This window comes from Carassius auratus, chromosome 21 (genome assembly GCF_003368295.1).
Source record: "Carassius auratus strain Wakin chromosome 21, ASM336829v1, whole genome shotgun sequence".
NCBI classification, from domain to species: Eukaryota; Metazoa; Chordata; class Actinopteri; order Cypriniformes; family Cyprinidae; genus Carassius; species Carassius auratus.
In genome coordinates this window covers 16,833,222-16,853,517 of record NC_039263.1, presented here as the reverse complement: position 1 = coordinate 16,853,517, position 20,296 = coordinate 16,833,222, and the positions used below count along the sequence as shown (strand labels likewise).

At 37.0% G+C, this 20,296-nt stretch overlaps 2 protein-coding genes across 3 annotated transcripts in view; one reads left to right on the top strand and one right to left on the bottom strand.

Annotated features, from left to right (window-relative positions):
* LOC113038752 (mitotic-spindle organizing protein 2) overlaps positions 1-20,296 on the bottom strand; it is a 1,160,083-nt gene that overhangs the window by 865,879 nt on the left and 273,908 nt on the right. The gene's annotated exons all lie outside the window — the stretch shown is intronic.
* The window catches only part of LOC113038715 (ankycorbin-like), a 46,775-nt gene that overhangs the window by 10,933 nt on the left and 15,546 nt on the right, over positions 1-20,296 (top strand). The window contains 5 exon segments of the mRNA XM_026196336.1: positions 4,855-4,985; positions 8,807-8,895; positions 9,007-9,071; positions 12,261-12,318; positions 13,160-13,230. Of these exon segments, the coding sequence (XP_026052121.1) occupies positions 4,855-4,985; positions 8,807-8,895; positions 9,007-9,071; positions 12,261-12,318; positions 13,160-13,230 (414 nt within the window).

Genomic DNA, 20,296 nt, shown 5'->3' with positions numbered 1-20,296 from the left:
ATGTTAGCAGTGTGAGTGTAATTGTTCAAACAGAGAACACGGCTAGTGCCAGGCTTGAACAGAGACGCGTGTGATAAGAGGTCATAGTCCAGCCTGTTCTCAAGGGGCTCGGCTGATCCTTTTGAATTTGAGAAGCCATTAGTTTGAAAGCCAACGGCTGGTTCACATGGCCTGACGTGGTACATTTGTATTTGATCTAATTGGCCTTATGTACAGGTACAGGCAGTATAAACCCATTCATCATCCGGTCGGTTTCCAATTTAGCACATTGTTACACTTCTTTTGGTTGCAAACCAAATAAAATGTCTTGTGTTTGATTTTAGCTTTGAGGCCTAGTGTACTGAAAATATTCAGCATGACACATTAAGTACTTGGGTCACAACTTGGCAACACGCCTACATTTTTTTTAACAGTTGGCAAGGAACTAAAATTATCTACCGTTTATTTTACTGACAGGAGATATATCAGTGTATGAGCACTCAAAGACAAGGATATTATACAATGTGCTAGAGAAATATGCCTCATGCCCATTGATTCTTAACGTCTAAATCTCAAAATTGCAATGTTCTTTCCTACTTAGTTAACTGCTTATGTTTATGAGCAGATAACGCAAATTCAACATGAAAACCGTTTGATCTAAACCACTTGTCTTGCCTCTGGCTCTAAATATTGCACAGCTGAAGAGGACCTTTTATCAGATAAAAGTTAAATGCTTACACTGAGCAATGGGTGGAGGTTATGTTTGTGCCATATGTCCCTGTTCTCCAGTGGTTATTTAGTCCAACAGGCCTTTTTGAGATAATGTTAAGTGTTTCCTGTTTTTGCAAAGGCCCACCAGGACAAAAAGGAGATCTCCAGGCTGTTGCTAGTTGTTTAAAATTTCTTTTGGAGGCTTATGTAGATTTTCTCAACTTTTTATAGCTAGTAGTCTAATGTTTGCTCTTTTTCCATTTCCATGTTCTTTCATTAGAAGAGAATTAAAAGCTCATCATGTCAGTTTTGGCAATAGACTGACAGTTTGTTCTGAACAGTCCTCGCAATACCAGTATAAAGCCTTTCATGCAATCTTACATTCCTGCTTGTATTTTTATTCTACATGCTATGCATCCTGATCAAGCATTATATTTTGTATTTATTTTTTTATTTGTGCACCATTATTCTCTCTCTCTCTCTCTCTCTCTCTCTCTCTCTCTCTCTCTCTCTCTCCCCCTCTCTCCCTCTCTAGAAGCTGTTTTCTTTTCAGATTAAGGATATTAATCCAAAACATGAAATTCATGTATCCTCTATATATATATATATATTAGGGGTGTAACGGTTCACAAAATTCACGGTTCGGTTCGATACGATTCACTGGTGTCTCGGTTCGGTTCGGTACGGTTCGGTACGTTTTAGATACAGCAAAAAGAAAAAATTGGCAGATACATTTCCTTGATTTAAAAAAATATATTTATTAAAACTAACAAAGTATGTTTTTTTTACATTGAACAATGATGGAGCTATTCTTTACCCATCTTCTATGGTGTTTTCTTAGTAGCATACTGTATAAAACAAAAACAGCTCCTTATAAAAAAAAAAATGAAAATTTTATATTATTGTTGTAGTAGTTATGAACAAATACAAAGATGTAACTTTTTATATGGAACTCTATAACTCTTTATATTGAGTGTGTTTTTACTCAATTAGTTCTCTATAGGGCTTTTGTTTTTTGGCACAAAGCAGGAATTACGGTCTGGCTGAAATGAGCTCGTGAAGGAATATTGTAACGGGGCTCAATTACATTAAGCATATTCTTAAAACCTGCGTTTTCCTCTACAGAGCGCGCTCGCTCACTCAGTACGCGCGGCGCTGGACCCTGGGCTCAGCGTTGCCCTTCAGATACAACGCAATTTGGGCTGCACTATGCCAAGAGCAAAGTAGGTGGAGTTTTCAAAACTGCCCGTGAATACGTTCTATTTATAACAGTTGTTCTATCTAATAACGTGCAGGCCTGTTAATTGTATCGTACTGCTCAGGAAATTCCGATACAGTACAGTACTAGTCCATTTTGATTTCCGTGCTTGCTCGGATGCCCCGATCGATTGGTAAAGTGCACCCAAACACCAGACCTGTTGGTTATTGGAGGATCTTCTATTTCTGGTCTGTTAAACGCATTGGCTATTTTGCAACGAGCAACTATTTCCGCGCGTACTGAGTGAGCGAGCGCCTGACTGAGTAGCCTAACATAAACATATAAGTTGGTGTTTTTTTCTTCTTCGGGGGTGTCAGGGGCGTTGCCTGTTACGTCGTTTGGGTTATTGAGCTACCTTGTTGAACGCATATCATTATATTTCACAATTTTTTATTTATTTTGCAAATATAATTAATTAGTCCAACGAACCGTTCGGTACATAATGCGTACCGCGTACCGAACCGAAAGCCTCGTACCGAACGGTTCAATACGAATACGCGTATCGTTACACCCCTAATATATATATATATATCAGTAGTAAAGATGCCTATTTTATTATCATTACCCAAAAAATGATTATTTGCTGTTGTTGTTTATTTTATTTTTAACTGCAATTTTGGTTCCCGTTTTGCTGTAACTGCTCTTAGAAAAAGGAAAAAATGAACAAAAAAGAAAATAAAAACAAAATGAACACGTCCCTCAGAACAAAATGTTCTTATGATCGTCATTTTTCTCCTACATCTGAGGGAATATTATAGACCCATATTGATTTTTCAGCATGTCTGTTTTGAAATGTGGTCTTAGTGTGTTCTGAAGTACACTGCACCAGAGAATGCTAGGAGCCTAATTCAGACTTTGTTTCTTTATAAATGCCATCTTTTTCTTTTACAAATGGTCTTCATTTGTTTCATGAGTTGACTTTAAATAGCTTCAGCTGATTGCAGATAGTAGGCCAAAGTCAAACAGCTCCCAAAAATAGTGCTTGGTATACTATGGCTCGTGTAATGTTACACTGCATTTCAAAAATAGTGACAAGTGGTGTTGGCCTCTGCGGTCTGCTTTCAGCTCACTGCCTAGACTACATTTAGAGCAATTGCATTCTGGCTTGTTCAGAACTCCTCAATGTTTTCGTGTCTGTGGACTTCTCAAAATGATGTCCTGCATTGACAACTTCAAAGGAGGTCTTCAAACAGTTGCTCCGCTTTACTATGTTCAACACTGGGCATAGTTTCACTGTTATGCAAAGGTACAAAGACTAGATTTGTCTCCATTTGAATCTCAGCTGTGAATAAGCCCTTGTTAGGAAACGGTTTCATCCGTTCCTGTGGTTCCTGAGAGGTTTCAAGAACTGGAAGGAAATAAAATGATTCATGTCACAAGCATTTCATTCCTTTGAGATGCCCGTAAATTATAGGTGAAATTCAGGTGACTTCATCCGTTGTTCCACATGATTGCTTTCCTTTTTACCTCACTGCTTTGATGGAAATTGTTTGTTTGTATGGATCCACAAGTGTCACTAGCAATCAGTCTTCCCATTTACAAAGGGCTGTTATGCGCAATTGTGACTGGTATAGGTTATTAACTCACAGCTCAAGCAGGTTGTAATGTGTACAGACTTTTACAGACGCTTCCTGTAAATAATTAAGATACGATATTTATCACAATACATTGCGGTACTGTCACCAAGGTGATATATTGGGTTATTTCTTATTCTAGGAATAGAATATTTTTCTAGGAAAGCTGTCATTAAGAACACAATTCAAGCACTTTTTATAATACAAATCGAAGCGAAGCAAACTTACAGAAAATTAAGTTTCTACAATATTTAGTAGTTTTGTAAACTCAAAACAGAACAACTGCCATGAATCCTGTATGATTTATTTATTTAATATCGATATTCCATTTTTGAGAATCGATACAGTATCCCCAAACAAAATATCACGATGCGATACATGTATCGATATTTGCTTACACCCCTAATGTATATTTCTTGTTAAATTTAATGTATTGCCAGCCCTTATTTGAATCAGATAGCTTGAGATGCAAAGACTGATCCAGTGGCTTTTGGTGTCATTGCATCATTCTTCCATGCTGGAAGTTGGGAGGAGGCAAATCTTTTATTCGCCTTTTAGTCATGCTAAGAGCGGCTTCTTTGATTGAACTCAACTCTTTCGTCTTTCTCTCCTTGAGTGTGTAAAAGCTCTATCAACATGCTCTCTCATTTGTTCAAAGGCTAGTAACTCATGTTCTTTTAGTTTGACTCATATGTATACATTTTTCAAAGGTCATGGGTGAAGACAAATGGGGAAAGCTGGGTGATTTTCCATTAGGGTCTGTTGAAGAGAGGAAAAACTGTTGTTAGCTAATAGCTGATGACAATCATAAATTTGAAATATTGGCTCTTTTAAAACAGTACTAAAGTTTATTTCCAGTTCACAGACAATTTTTAACTGCCTAAGACTGGATTTGCTCCATCTGTTAAAGAGGACAATTAAATGGTGTTTTAACAGCTCCCATAGCCCTTGTTTCTGGGCTAAAGAAATCAGTTTATGGGAACACTTTAAACACACATTTTTGTTTGTTATTGTAAGTCAATTTTTTCTGCTAATGTTTAAGTCCTGATCATTTAGGCTAGACATGAAAAAGTCTGAGGCCACCGGTGAATTTTTTCTTTTGTGTCTCATTGACCGTATATATTTCTCAATTTAAATCAATCCTTTTGAGGAGCCAATACTAAATCTTAAATCCCAAGAAAGATAATTAGTCCATGCTGTTTTCTGAACAGAATGTTACGAAACATTATTTGTAGCACACCTCTCATCCAATAACGACACTAGATTTGGCCTTTGTTTTTTTTTGTGAGATCTGTGTTTTTTTTTTTAAATCACCCACTTTTTATTCTTTAGGCCAATGAATGGAACAAGAATGATGAGCGTCTCCTGAGTGCAGTAGAGCATGGAGAAGCAGATAAAGTCACCTCCCTTCTGTCGAAGAAAGGAGCCTGTCCCACCAAGCTTGATAGCGAGGGAAAGTCTGCGTGAGTACTGGAACTGATATTGCTCTCATTCTTATTTGAATCAGATGTTGACTGCTCTAATTGTGACTTCAGCAGTGTTTTAAGAGAATTTTCTGCAGAACACTTGAGAAGTGCATTAAAATGAATTTGCATGTGTGTGTGTGTTTACACTCCAGCTGAAAGAGAGATTTGAGTTATGCTTTTTTGCATCCATTCATTATAGTGTTTATTTAGCTGTGGAAATGACAATCTAAACCCCACTCAACAAACAAATTTAGTCCTTCATTCACCCCATCAGCATTACCTTTCATTGCATTTACATCAGCCTTCATTTTCTCTTATTTATCGCAACAAGCACACAGATGTTCAGAAGTGAATGCTCGATTTGTGTATGCAAGTCTTCTGGTTTTAAAATCATGCATGACACGCATTTTAACCAACAATGACTTAAACACTCGAAATTCTACAAAATAAGCTTTGCCTTTCTGACTTTCTCGTTTAGCAATTTTCTGTCATTTTGCTTGGAAGTCATAGGAAAGGCAATTAAATATGTTATACTAGTTCAAAGAAGTTTGAATGCTTTGTTTCTTTGGCAGAGATGAATAGGATTTTGTTTTTTTGGAACCTCAACCTGAATAATTACATGCTTATGTCTACATTTTGGGGGAAAAATATACATGTTTTGAAATGTTGTGGACAGATTTATTGTGTATTGTGAGAATAACAGGAAATTTAAATCTGTCATAAAGGAATTTGTTCTCCACATTTTTAGAGTCTGACATCATAAGATTGTAATATTTTAGCAAGAAAGTTTAGTTTTCTCATGCTGAACTTGCTAGGCCATTGCTAGGATGTTCTGAGTGACTTCTTACTGATCTTAGTTTCAACCTAAGTTTGCACAGTGAGTGATCTTCTAAGGAGAATGTCTAGCAGAATGTCTCATGTAAATGCATGTTAGATGGATTATTGACATGTACCTTCAAAACATCAGTTATAAAGAAAGAAAATAAAAATTCCTCAGATATGAGTTCCTTCAGATATGAATCAATGAGCAAGCTCCAGTGAATGCTGAGAGACGAGCTTGCTCTCTTTACTCTGTAAGTAATGAACTCTGATACTGCCGACCTGAATGAGTCTCCAGTGTCCTGCGTTACGATGGCTTGAGCCGAAAACGCTCTCATAGGCTCACAATAAATCCTTATCTGCCCATTTGAGGAGTTCATTGTGTTCGAGTGCTTGCACTTCAGAGGGTTCACGAGCTGGAGAGGCACATGCAGAACACAGAGCCTCGCTGTATTTCCAAACTGTCACAGTCGCCATGGAGATATAATTTCCTGATAATGAAGGAGCTGGACACGAGACCCTGTGCGATTTGATAATCATATGCTCCGGTGATCATGTCATTTACCTTGAAAAGGACTGCGAAACAGCTCTTGATCATATTAATTACAAAAACACAAGGCAAAGGCTGGAGCAAATGTGTTGGCTTCTAACTAAAAACAAGAATCTGTTCTCTAGCTTGTGGAGAATGCAGAGGGATTAAACGTTTAATTGATTTGAGCATTTAATTCAATCTAAGGATGCCTTTGATTTAAGATTCATCATTTTAAAACTTTTCTTATTTTAAAGTTTACTCAGATATTAAAATTCTTCCATCATTTTTTTCACCCACATGTTGTTTAAAATCTTTGTTACAAAGAAAAATTCCTCATACAATAGAAGTCAATGATAACCAGAATGTTTGGTTGCCTTTAATGTTCAGCAGAAAAATGTCAAACAGGTGATGGCTTTCTTTCTACTTCATAACACCACAAAAAAAAAAATGACAGTGTTCATTTTTTTGTAAAAGATCTATTTAAATACTGTTTCAGGCAAATTGAAAAGCACTAGTCATTTTATATTATGCTCTATCGTTTATATCCTGGTGTTGCAAAATACAATGTTTACGGTAATACTTTTTCATCAGTTGGATGACTGCAATCTTACACGCCACGGGGATGCAGGCAGAAATGTGAATAACATTATAGCGAGTGAATTGGAGACAGAACCAGGTGGCTTCGAGCAGAAGAATGACCAGCCAGGACAAAACGAGGAGCTCGTTCCTAAACAAGGGACTACATATGTAGCATGGACACGCTTTTTTAAGCACTGCAGTTTTAAAACAAACGATTTTAAGCCGTTGAAACATAAACAACAGAGCTATATGCATTCACGGTCTCTGTTTCTGTATGGGAGGAGCAATCTTTTTGTTTTTTTGCCACTTTATTGGTTTTGAACGATTACTTAAACACATATTTGTCATAATTTCCGGCTTTACAAGTATCTCATAAACAGTGATTTAGGTGTTGAGAGGGAGTAAACAACTGTAAAACAAAACTCCTGTGTAACATTATATTGTATCCGGACGACTTAAAGGAGATGCTGTCCAATATTTGGCCTGTCTGCAATTCATATTAATCAAACAACAGTGAGAGAAAATATGAGATTTTAATATTCTAAAAACCTTTTTAAAAGAAAAAAAATACTATCGTTATCATGATACAAAATTCATGAAAACTTCTCATGATATAAGATTTTGATCATATTGCCCATCCCGTGTTCCTTTTAATTCTTTCAAGAACAGTGTAGTTGTTTCTGGACTGACCTTTTAATAGCTTTAGTGATGTATATTGTTCTTAAATTGCCATATTTGAATATTTAAAGTTCTTGGCTTATTCATTTTAAGGTAAGATCTCTGTCGTGAGTGACATAATTATCGAGTTCATTATCAGGACATCTTGCGTAGCTTTTGCAGTTAGCTTTATTACTGCCCAAAGAGAGATCCCAGTGCTTCTTGATGCTTATCTTCTAGATAAGTTGTAATCGATTTCATGTAGATGAATGTTTTTTCGCAAGTTTGTCCTCCAAAGAGCCAATTAATGAAGAGATGGTAGATATCACCCCAGCATGGTTCAGTGGAAGCTATTTATTAAGTGATAGAGAACACTGAACTTTATAATCACAAGGAGCAATTCATCGTCTCTGTGCCCTCGGGTCAGAGATTTCATGACTAATGAAAGATTTAAAGGAATCGTTCACCCACACATGAATATTTGTCCTCATTAGCTGGGTTTGCAACCATGTGTTTTCATGTGAATTTTGAGGTGTTATTATTTGTTTTATTTTTAGTAAATTTATGTTAATATTGGATGGAAGCCTCAAGATTTAAATAAAATCTCCAAAAAGTGCATTAAAAACATGTGTATGTTATCATTTATAAGTTTGGTGCCCTGCTTACTGAAAGAAATATATATATATATATATATATATATATATATATATATATATATATATATATATATATATATATATATATATATATATATATATATTTTTTTTTTTTTTTTTTATTTTAGTTAGGATGCATAAAATGTATTCATTTTCAAATAAATGCTGATCTTTTGAACTTTATTTTCATCCAATAATCCTGAAAACATTTTTTTTGCTTTCATATTTCATATTATTAACTGTATTTTTGGTACAATAAATGCAGCCACCTTTCAAATTCTGAAGGTCAATGTATTTTGAAAACAATGTTAATTGCTGCATTGTGCTCGACTTGCTACACAGAATGAAAAACATTGATCTAATGTCACATATTCACACTAGCATGCTTTACAATTGCCTTAGGACAAGCTTGTATGTAGAGCATGTCATTGACCTACCTTTTGAAATCAAAGAGCCCTCTATTTACTGGATGTAGGTTACAGACAAGATGTACAAACTGACTAAATATGAGTGGCATGGCTAATCTGCAACTAAAATTAAGTGTTCATGACATTCCCCCCTCCTTTCTTTTTCAGTCTTCATGTAGCAGCCACACGAGGTCAAGCTGAATGCCTTGCTGTTATCCTGGCTCACGGGGCGGATGTTTCTCTGCAGGACACTTCAGGTCGTTAACCACTAGATCAGTGTGTTTTCTTTCATTGCTTTTATGTTACATTAATAGCACAAAATAAATAAAATGTAAATAACACATCTTGTTTTCTCCTCTTCACATCAGGGTTTACTGCGTTACACCTTGCTGCCAAAAACAACCATTCTGAGTGTGTCAAAAAGTTGCTTCAGGTAATGTTTTTGATTGATTTTGAATGATACACTGAGAGTTCAATGTTCACAAACAGATGGAGCATATTCAAATGGGAACAACAGCCATGTCTGTTGCCATGCAATGTGTGCCAGCTAAACAAAGGAAGCAGATTTAGTTCTGCCGTTTTGTTAACTAGTAAATCCCACGGCCTCCCTCTGTGAGCTTGGAGAGTGTCGCATGTTTGGATGTGTGTGGGCAGGCTGGCATGTTTGAAGACGGTTTGGTGGAGCGCCGGTTACCTTAATGTAGTCTTTCTCTTTTATCATCATGGGTAGGGCTGTAGCTATCGAATATTTTAGTAATCGAGTATTCTACCAAAAATTCCATCGATTGAGTCATCGGTTAAAATATGTTTTTGCTTAATTAAAGTGCAATATTAATAATTCAAGAGAAAATAAGACTCCAGGGTCTCTTAAAATGAAAGACTTAGTTTCCTTTTTTAGAATTTCTTTTTTTGAAATGCATAGAATGCAATGCATACATCAAAAATAAACTTCATTTTAAACTAAATTTCCTTATTACCCATTGTTTACTGTTACTGTGAACAATGACAATAAAGTTTACAGATGAATTAAGTGCATTTAAGTGCCATTCAATTGTTGTTTTAAATAAAGCATTTTCTGAGATGCACATTAAACATTAAACACATAAAACATTAATTAATCCTTTAATTATTGAAAACGAAGCAAACTTAACTTTTTGGTAAACAAAGGGGATTTACTATTAAAAATAAAACATGGAAGAAATGTTGTGTGATTAAACCTTGATTTTGTTAGATTTTTTTTTTTAGTAGTAGGCTATGTACATTCTGCTGAGCAATAGTAATGCATATCTTGCAAATACTTGTCTGTAAACCGGACTTTTATTTTGACGGGTTAACGTACATTTACAGCTCTGTGTATGTGATGTGACGCTTGTTTTACTCAAATCAAACGGTCAAATGCTCAAGAAGTGACTGTCAGAGCAATTCTGGAGATGTTGTTCATGTGTTCACATCCTTATTTAGTGAGACAGCAGACGCTGAAATCACCGGAGCGTCATGCGCGCTTCAGTGTGTGTGATAAAAAGGAAGACTTGCTTATTCTCCATTCATTATCAGAGACACGCAGAACACGCAGGATTCATATTTAAATAGACTGTTCCGGCTTAATATTTACAGATATTAGTCCATATCCTGATTTGATGTAAGTGCAATGACCTATTTTTGATTAATTAATTCAAAATTTGGCAAATTCCGTGCTATTCTGCGTTAAACTGTCAATTCCGTTTTTATGACTGGATTCCGCGATTCCCTCCGCGTTTTCTGTATCGCGGAAATCATAGGGCCCGAGTTGTGGTATGCCAGCTCTATCTTGCAATGGACACACGCCATGACATTCTCTTTACGTTTGCCCGTGCCCTCAAATCAAAACACTGCTGACTCCTTGCAGTATGCGACTTCGGACGCAGCACTTGTGTCTCCTTCCGCTTTGTGGGTGACGTAAATGCGTTGTCACATTAAAAAAATCATATTTAAAATAAATTAAAAGAGACTTCGAGGCAGAGGAATTTGCCTCGATCATTTTTTGTAATCGAGTTACTCAAGGAATCGTTTTAGCCCTAATCATGGGCAACTCATTCTCCGCTCCATGTGATGTCTGATGGTCTGTCATCTCTGTTCACTAATGGGTGCCAGTATTGGCTTTTCCAGTATGGATTAAAAGATGCATCGATATTAGCAATTTAACTTCAATTCAATTTATTCACACAGTAGGTCTCATAACCCCCCTTCCCCGTGTGATCCGGTTATGTTTTTATTTTTAAAAAATGATGCTTTTTATCTAATTTAATACATATTAAGAATTTCAAGTAATGTTTTTTTTTTAACCGCAAATCTATGGTTTCACATTTAGAAATTATAAATTTAACATAGTAATTTAGTATAGTAACCAATTCTCACTATTAACTAGTTGCTTATTCCCGTACTTGTTCTTAACCTATTGGCTGTTTATTGCTTCTTATAAAGCACATATTCTGCATTACCATATTCTACATCCCTAATCTTACCCAATACCTAAACTTAACAACTACCTTTCTATTAATAAGCAGCAAATTAGGAGTTTGAAGCAAAAGTTATAGTTAATGGTCTGCTAATTGCGAGAATTGGACCATAAAATAAAGTGCCCATAAATAAACTTTTACACAAGAATAAATTAAATCGTAAAATATATTAAAATATATTAAAGTAAATATATTTTTAAAAATTATTTGATCAGAACTCTTTTGATCAAATAAATGCAGCCATGGAGGACATCATAGATTTTTTTCAAGCCATTAAACAAAACAATCCTGACCCCAAACTTTTATTTTTACCAGAGTTAAACTTCCACCCTTAAAAGTGTTCGTCAAGTGAAAAATGAGAAGTTTTGAATGGTGTCATTTTATGGAGGAAAGCCTTGGAAATATATTCCCCTTCGCACAGCCAGGCCGGCATTGAATTCATTAGCCTTTTTCCCCTGGAGATCCAGTGAAACAGAAGAATTAACTGCTGCACTAATGAAAGGGCCTGACCGTACTAATTCAGTTTCATCCAGCAGTCATAAACCAAGAGTCCTTATTTGGATTCCTAAGCACAACAAATGCTCTAATGTCCCCAATGCCTTAAGATTCTGCTGAAATTTTCCATGAATATGAAAGCTCTTTCTAGGCTAATTTTCCCAGAGAGTAGATTGAAAGGCTAGTCATTTCTAATAGTCCCTTCACTAGTTAAAAGCTTTTTTGAGGGATTTAAGAGGACAAATGGAATCTCGTTTTCATAATAGTGGAAGTATGGACTAGAGGGTTAATTTCTGTCAATCAGTAATCACATTTAACTTGGTTGTCTACAATTTTAGGTCTGAATAGCTGCTGCAGTCAGATTTAATATACTGTATTACACCTTTCCTTTGATAATGCCTGTCAAAATAAATGCCTTGTGCCTGTTCATCCATGAACACCAGCATGACATGCTGTTAAATGTTTAATAAGAATGCACATCATTAACTCACATGAAAAAAAGTACTCTGTGAAAAGTGTAGCTGTTTTGATTGAAAGGTCGTAATTGGTGTCTAGCTGTTGCTTCAGGGTAGATCATGTCATGGTGGTTTTAGATGAAGTATTTGATGAAATAATTGTGCTTCCTTTTACAGACTAAGTGTGTGGTGGATGCTCTAGACAGCTCAGGGAGGACAGCTCTCCATCATGCAGGTGAGGTTCACTTTAACACTGAGAGGAGCCATTCAAGGACAATCTACAGGCTTTATCTTCAGTGTGACTTGTTCTCTTTTATTATTTGGTTTAATAGACCTCTTTGGGAATTGATTGTTTGCTCAGAGTGGTATCGTGGTGTAAATGTGCACTTCCAAACATTAACCCCACGACTTTGCTGCCACAACTCTACTCCCAAGCACAGAATGTTATTGTGGACCATTTGCACCAAATTGCTAGGTGTAGAGGGCAAACACACACACACACACACACAAAAACATGTTTTTATTTATGGAGAGACTCTTCGTTCAGAAAATTGCTCCCTGGTAAGCTCATTTTACTCTCTATAGAAAAAGTGTGGTGTAGAGAAAAAAAATTGACAGGGTGTTTGTTGATAATTGAGCCTTTGTTATGTATTGAACCGGGTGGGATAGGCCACAAACAGCAACAAGCTTTCTGACACCTGGAGGTCAGAAGTTTGCTGGTAGGATGCAATTTGTCCCACAAGAAAAGCAAAACATGGTGTCATACAAACTACAAAGCAGAGAAATCCTTCAGTTGATTGGAGGATGCATTTATGTTCATCCGCTGCATGAGAATAATGGCTGTGATTGGTTGAGAAATGGGACACGGCATTATTATAGGGGTCACTAATAATTGTTAGGGAATAAGTGCTGTCACACACTATAAGCCTGTTTTTGGTCTCTGTGGGAAAGCTTAAAGTGTTTGCAGTAATTACTCTCTAAGGAGTTTGTTAGCCTGCTGTTAAACTCTTGTTTGTGTCTCTGTGGGGATAAAGAACTGCTTCTGATTATGTGTCCTCTCTTTCTTTCTTCTGTAGCTGCCAGCGGAGATACTATGATAGTTCAGCTTTTGTGCGAGCACAAGTGTCACGTCAATCTTAAGGATTCGGTATGTATGAGTCTTAAGCTGTCTGAACTGCTGAGAAAATGGCTTTCCAGCCTTTCTCTGCATGTGTTTTGCTGCAACTCAGAACTGCTTGTGGTCTACCTCAAACATGTGCATTGTCAAACACAACTCCTCAAAGACTCTGTTCTCTGTGGGTTTGAATCCCAGTCCAGATACATTGATTAAAATCCCCACGACACACTTGAGGTCCCTGTTACTTGAAGATTGCTTGTCCGAGGTCATTTTTCTGCTCTGCTCTTGTCTTTTAGTTTTTCTTCAACAATGTGTTTTCTTTAATTCCTCTGAGAGCCTCACAGTGCTGCTTTTTAAATGGCTTCTGTCTGGGTAATGACAAGAGCACTGACTAGAACTAAAAAAAAAATATTTGTTTCCTTTATTTACAGGTAGTAGGCATTTTATTTTCATAACTCAGACAACTACAACAACAAGAAAATCTAGCATATTTTGTATTACCATAAAAAGTTCTATTGAGAGCGTTGATAACTTTTATAAATTAATATAAAATATTATTATAAATATTTATTATTTAAAATGTATACTTTATATATGTAATACATATACATAAAAAAAAGTTATACAATAAATACATTCCTATTTGTTCTCTTAGAATTTGTAAATATATGAAACATTCTGTGCAAATTTAGTTTACATCCAGCTTTATTTTTCAGTGTTGCAAATTTTGCATAAAAATATGTGGTTGGTTAGTGTTAGTATTCCACTCATTTTAACTTATGACAATCATCCCATATATGTAGTTACATATAATATAGTTTTAAGTAACTAAAATACTTCAAAACAACATAAGAAGCAAAAGTATTCTAGTGGCCGTCAGGCACATCCAGTGTATTTTTAATTGAGAAATACATCCACAATTATTCACAGTTCTCCTTTAATAGTAGAGTTCCCTTTCGATACTTCACTCGTACTGTGTCGCTAGATGCTATGGGAAAAACTTTTTCTCAGATGACTGAAGCCTTTACAATCATGCAGTGAAACTGTATGGCCATTGGTTCGTGCGGTGAATTAAAAACTAACCAAAGGCTCAGCAGCAGAGCTGCACAAGCCTATGGCGAGGAAGCCCACCGGTGCCCGCCGGAATGTCCCGCTTCTCCTTCGGCAACGACAATCTTCTGTTCTCTGACCCATGAGACTTGAAGCTGCTCGTCGATGACATATCTCGCTGCGGACAGAAGCTGATTCAGCGTTCTGTGCCGCTCTGCTGTTCTCGCTCTGCACTTCTAGCCCGAGCCGCTTTCAGCACCCGCACAGTCCTCAGCTCGTCCCCTGCTGCCATTTGGTTATTTATATAAAAGAGCAAATTTCTAAAGAGCAAATTTGTAGTGACATTGTTGCAGAAGGGCAGTGAGTGCTTCACCTGTCTGGGTAATGCCCACAGAGATACTGATACTGAATGCTCTCTCTCAGAGTATGAGACTCGCTCCTCTCCGCTCGCTGACCGCCTTCTATGAAGGCAGCACCGCTCTCCCATTTCTCCTCTCTCACCAAAGCTCAGAGAAAGAAACAAGAGATCCACGGAGCTGAGCAACCGGGTTTGAGTGATTTGAGGGCACTAAATATTCACACTGAGCATTCTGCCCCATTCAGGCAATTGGAACAATTCTTTGTATGCTTTGGCGGTCACACCAGAGGGACTCCAGTCACAAAGCAAATAATTTATTGATGGTTAGTTGACGTTGTTGTGCTAGCATAGTCCTCCCTGGGCCTGCAAAGCCTCATAGGATTTAGAATCCAATTCCACTCGGAGCGTGGTCAGGCACTGTGTTACATGGCAGGCATTTGTGTGGTGGCCGGATGGGCCTTGCCATCCACATTTGCCAGGTTCTATAATTTGGACGTTCCAGCCTTACAGGCTCTGAGTCTATCTGCTTAAAGGGACATGCGCCAACTTAAAGCGAGTATATTCCGTGTACGCTCTTGGCCCTTTCAGAAGTGCTGAGGCTGTACAGAATGATTTGGACTGATTATGCAAGGCTGGGCTGACCACGGTGTGTTTAGCCCTCTTGCCTCCGGCAGGGCTCACCCTGCTTATACTTGGGCCCTCTGAGCTTTAATTACCTAAGGCCAGTTCATACCAGTCGTTCCTCTTTATTGCATGGCGTAATTGTATTGGTTCCCCATAGTGTCTAGCAACATAGTACGAGTAAAGTATTGAAATGGAACGTACTCTGTTACTAACGTAACCTTGGTTCCCTGATACAGGATCGATTACTGCATTCCTTTCCTCATCTTGATGTTGCACGACTCTGTGTCGTCACTTCAATTGACCTGATATTCTATGGCACAATTCTCTGGCAGGCTGCCCGGCCATTGGTTTGTTTTTAATTCAATACAACAAACCAATGGCCTAACAGTTTCACTGAATGTTTGTAAAGGCTTTAGTCATCAGAGAAAATTGAGTTTTTCCCCTTAGTGTCTAACAAAGCAGTACTCGTTCCTGTATCTCAGGGAACCGAGGTTACGTTAGTAACGGAGTACGTTTTCTGTTAAGACCCACAGCGCTTTTATCCCAGAGAAAAGACTGATTGCAGGGAAGGGTGAACAACCCTGATGCAACTCCAGAGAAATATTTCATGCTAATGATGCATCAAATAGCTATGTTCTGTCTGGGGAGACTGCTAGTAGAAAGAGGCAACAGCTAAACAACGTTCATTAAGTGATCCTCTCTGAAATGTATCTCTCTGAAATGTACAGTAGAGAAAGATGGCTTGTGTCGTGTATGATTTATAATGAGCTTTGTTATCTAGAAAACAGAAGCATAACTTCCTTTAAAGTCAAGTTGCTTTTAATAATATTTTGCAGGTAGCAGAACAACATGCAGGATATAGTTTTGCCTTTTGCATGAAAAATGTCCTAGCCTCTTTTACTTGAATCAAAAGCGAGTAAAGTATATATACATAAATACATTGAATAATTCACTCTATTCACTTATTTTTAATTTTTTAATTTTTTTGAAAATCTGCAAAACATTTACTTTCCGCCAGGTTTTCAAAGATCTAGATGAGTTTACTTCATTGGATCAGATTTGGAGAAATGTATCATTACATCATTGCTCACCAGTGGGTTTTCTGCTGTGAATGGATGCCTCAGAATGAGAGTCAGGGTTCGGATAAGGTGCTTAAAGTGCTTGAAGTACTTGAATTTGACTTTTTGAAATTTAAGTACTGTAAAATCCTTGAAAACTGCTACTGTTTGAGAAGGCACTTGAAAAATACTTGAATACTTAATACTTGAGTGCTTACAGGTTAATATGTATGAAATAAGTGTTATTTTTTTTCTTAATAAAACAATATTTTACATAAAATTAATGATGCAGTGAGTCTGACAGAGTCGTTTCGCCGGGGTTTTAGAAGCGCACAAGATTACTCTTTGAGGAAAGTTGTGTTTGTGGTAAAACTTTTGATAATGATTGTATTTTATTTTTCAGTCTTTAATTGCATGTACTGTTTGTTTGGGTTTCATTTGGGAACGCATATAAAGTCTGAAGCGTTTTGTGTTGCACTGTTGTCATTTATATCTCCTTCTCAGCAGTCTCAGGACCATAGGCTGTATAAAAACAGTTTTGAGACACAAACTTTTCCTCTGCATATGCTGTGAATTTGTGTTGATTAACATTCATCTAGGAAAACCATTCATGTTATCTCAGTAGATTTGTAACGTAAATCATTTATAAACCTATGCCAGCACAGGAGAATTCATCAACATATTTCTAAATATGCGATTTGTTGTACATCACAATATCAAAATAAAAGTTCAAACCCTCACTCTGAGTTTGCATGTGGCCAAATATTAAAATTACATAGATTTAAACATCCTTGAATCAAGCTATGAAGTAAAGCATGGACAGGCCGTTGGCACCCTCGGCAAGTATTTGTATTTCATGTAATTGTTTGGGTTTGATGCTTTATCAGATGCTTACAGTGCATTCAGGCTAACATTTTTTACCTAACGTGTTCCCTGGGCATCGAATCCACAACCTTTACCTTTATTGGTTTATTAGAATTTGAAAGATAACAATATTGTTTGATAAGTGAGATCTCTTTCATTCAAAATGTAATTTTGCAGTTTCTGTATGAACCCTGGAGAGTCCAGACAGCTGATAAAAACATCACAATAATCCACAAGGCTTAATATCATTAGTTAACATCTTGTGAAGTGAAAAGTTTACTGCATTCACTGCAGAGAACCCATTGATGAACAAGTGATATCTTGTTAAATTTCTCAAAATCTGTTCCATTTCTGTTCCATTTTCATTTAATAATTTAGCAGATGCTTTTATCCAGAGCCATTTAGAATGAGGACAACAGAAGCAATCAAAACAACAAAAGAGCAACAATACATAAGATTTACATCTTACATGGCTTGAGGGTGAGCAAAACATTAATTTATACATTTTAGGGTGAGATATTCCTTGAACCCCTGTGCTTGTCTGTTTTTATTTCACATTATCACCTATTGTCTAATTCACACATCTCAATTGTCATAATGTCAGCAGCTTCAATGTATTAAAGCATTTTTTTTTTCTTCTGAAGCTGTAAATTACTTAGAGACAGAGGGTAGGTGTGGGAGGCAATGAAACCCTCAAGCTGTGGCTCTCTAATTTAGACAACCATGACTGAAGAGCTTCAGCAGACGAGAGAGAGGGAGAGAGAGAGAGAGAGAGGGAGAGGGAGAGGGAGATGATCATCAGATGCTGCTTTCGGTCACTGATTATCCACCATTGTCATCCTCTGAGGCAAGCCTGGCACAATTCTGATGATTCTCGCCTACTCAGCCCATTGCTTTAAACATGCGGAAATACCTGCTTTCATTGCAAAATTAATAAATGTAGCCAAACTAATGTTGCAGTAGCATTCTAGGCTCGAGCACAAATGATAGTCCTTTGATGGACGCTTAGAAAACACTGGGCCTTATGTTCAAAAACCAGGCTGTTAGCAGTAGACAAATAAACTGATGTGTTCCTTTTCTGATTATAAGTCTTCTTGGAGTTTACCTTTAAGCTGGATAGAAAACTTTGAACCACCAAAAGCTTAGCAAAAGCCACTGGGTCTAATTTAGAAATCTCAAACCTGCTACTTTTCCCCTTATTTTCCCTTGAAGCATATTGGATGCTTATACCCTCAGGAGTATTAGACATGCAGTGTGTGAATAGATTACTAATTTACACTGCAAAAAATGTGGATGTATTTAATAGGGATAATTCAACAAAAAATGAGAAAATTCTGTCATAATTTTCCATTGTTAATGTCATTGCAAACTCACACTGTGACTTTTTTCCATTGAACACAAATGGTGTCATTTTGAAAGGCTCTTTTTCATGCAGTTTCAATGAAAAGCAAATGACGCAGAAAAGCACCATAAAAAAATCATATTGTGTGGGTGAATGAGGTTGAATAATAACAATTTTCATTTTTTTAATACATTGTAAGATATGGCAAATATGGCAAAATTTTACCTTTTAGGTAAAACCTATGGGGCAGTCGCTTGGAGGGACACATTTGTATCTTATTTAATCCTAAAAAGTGCATATTAGTACCTTAGGAGTAATCTTTTAACAGTGTTATTATTCAACATTAGTCTGGTACTGTTTCCAAATTACAGTATTGTTCAAAATAATAGCAGTACAATTTGACTAACCAGAATAATCAAGGTTTTTCGTATATTTTTTTATTGCTACGTGGCAAACAAGTTACCAGTAGGTTCAGTAGATTCTCAGAAAACAAATGAGACCCAGCATTCATGATATGCACGCTCTTAAGGCTGTGCAATTGGGCAATTAGTTGAATTAGTTGAAAGGGGTGTGTTCAAAAAAATAGCAGTGTGGCATTCAATCACTGAGGTCATCAATTTTGTGAAGAAACAGGTGTGAATCAGGTGGCCCCTATTTAAGGATGAAGCCAACACTTGTTGAACATGCATTTGAAAGCTGAGGAAAATGGGTCGTTCAAGACATTGTTCAGAAGAACAGCGTACTTTGATTAAAAAGTTGATTAGAGAGGGGAAAACCTATAAAGAGGTGCAAAAAATGATAGACTGTTCAGCTAAAATGATCTCCAATGCCTTAAAATGGAGAGCAAAACCAGAGAGACGTGGAAGAAAACGGAAGACAACCATCAAAATGGATAGAAGAATAACCAGAATGGCAAAGGCTCAGCCAATGATCACCTCCAGGATGATCAAAGACAGTCTGGAGTTACCTGTAAGTACTGTGACAGTTAGAAGACGTCTGTGTGAAGCTAATCTATTTTCAAGAATCCCCCGCAAAGTCCCTCTGTTAAAAAAAAGGCATGTGCAGAAGAGGTTACAATTTGCCAAAGAACACATCAACTGGCCTAAAGAGAAATGGAGGAACATTTTGTGGACTGATGAGAGTAAAATTGTTCTTTTTGGGTCCAAGGGCCACAGGCAGTTTGTGAGACGACCCCCAAACTCTGAATTCAAGTCACAGTACACAGTGAAGACAGTGAAGCATGGAGGTGCAAGCATCATGATATGGGCATGTTTCTCCTACTATGGTGTTGGGCCTATTTATCGCATACCAGGGATCATGGATCAGTTTGCATATGTTAAAATACTTGAAGAGGTCATGTTGCCCTATGCTGAAGAGGACATGCCCTTGAAATGGTTGTTTCAACAAGACAATGACCCAAAACACACTAGTAAACAGACAAAGTCTTGGTTCCAAACCAACAAAATTAATGTTATGGAGTGGCCAGCCCAATCTCCAGACCTTAATCCAATTGAGAACTTGTGGGGTGATATCAAAAATGCTGTTTCTGAAGCAAAACCAAGAAATGTGAATGAATTGTGGAATGTTGTTAAAGAATCATGGAGTGGAATAACAGCTGAGAGGTGCCACAAGTTGGTTGACTCCATGCCACACAGATGTCAAGCAGTTTTAAAAAACTGTGGTCATACAACTAAATATTAGTTTAGTGATTCACAGGATTGCTAAATCCCAGAAAAAAAAAAAATGTTTGTACAAAATAGTTTTGAGTTTGTACAGTCAAAGGTAGACACTGCTATTTTT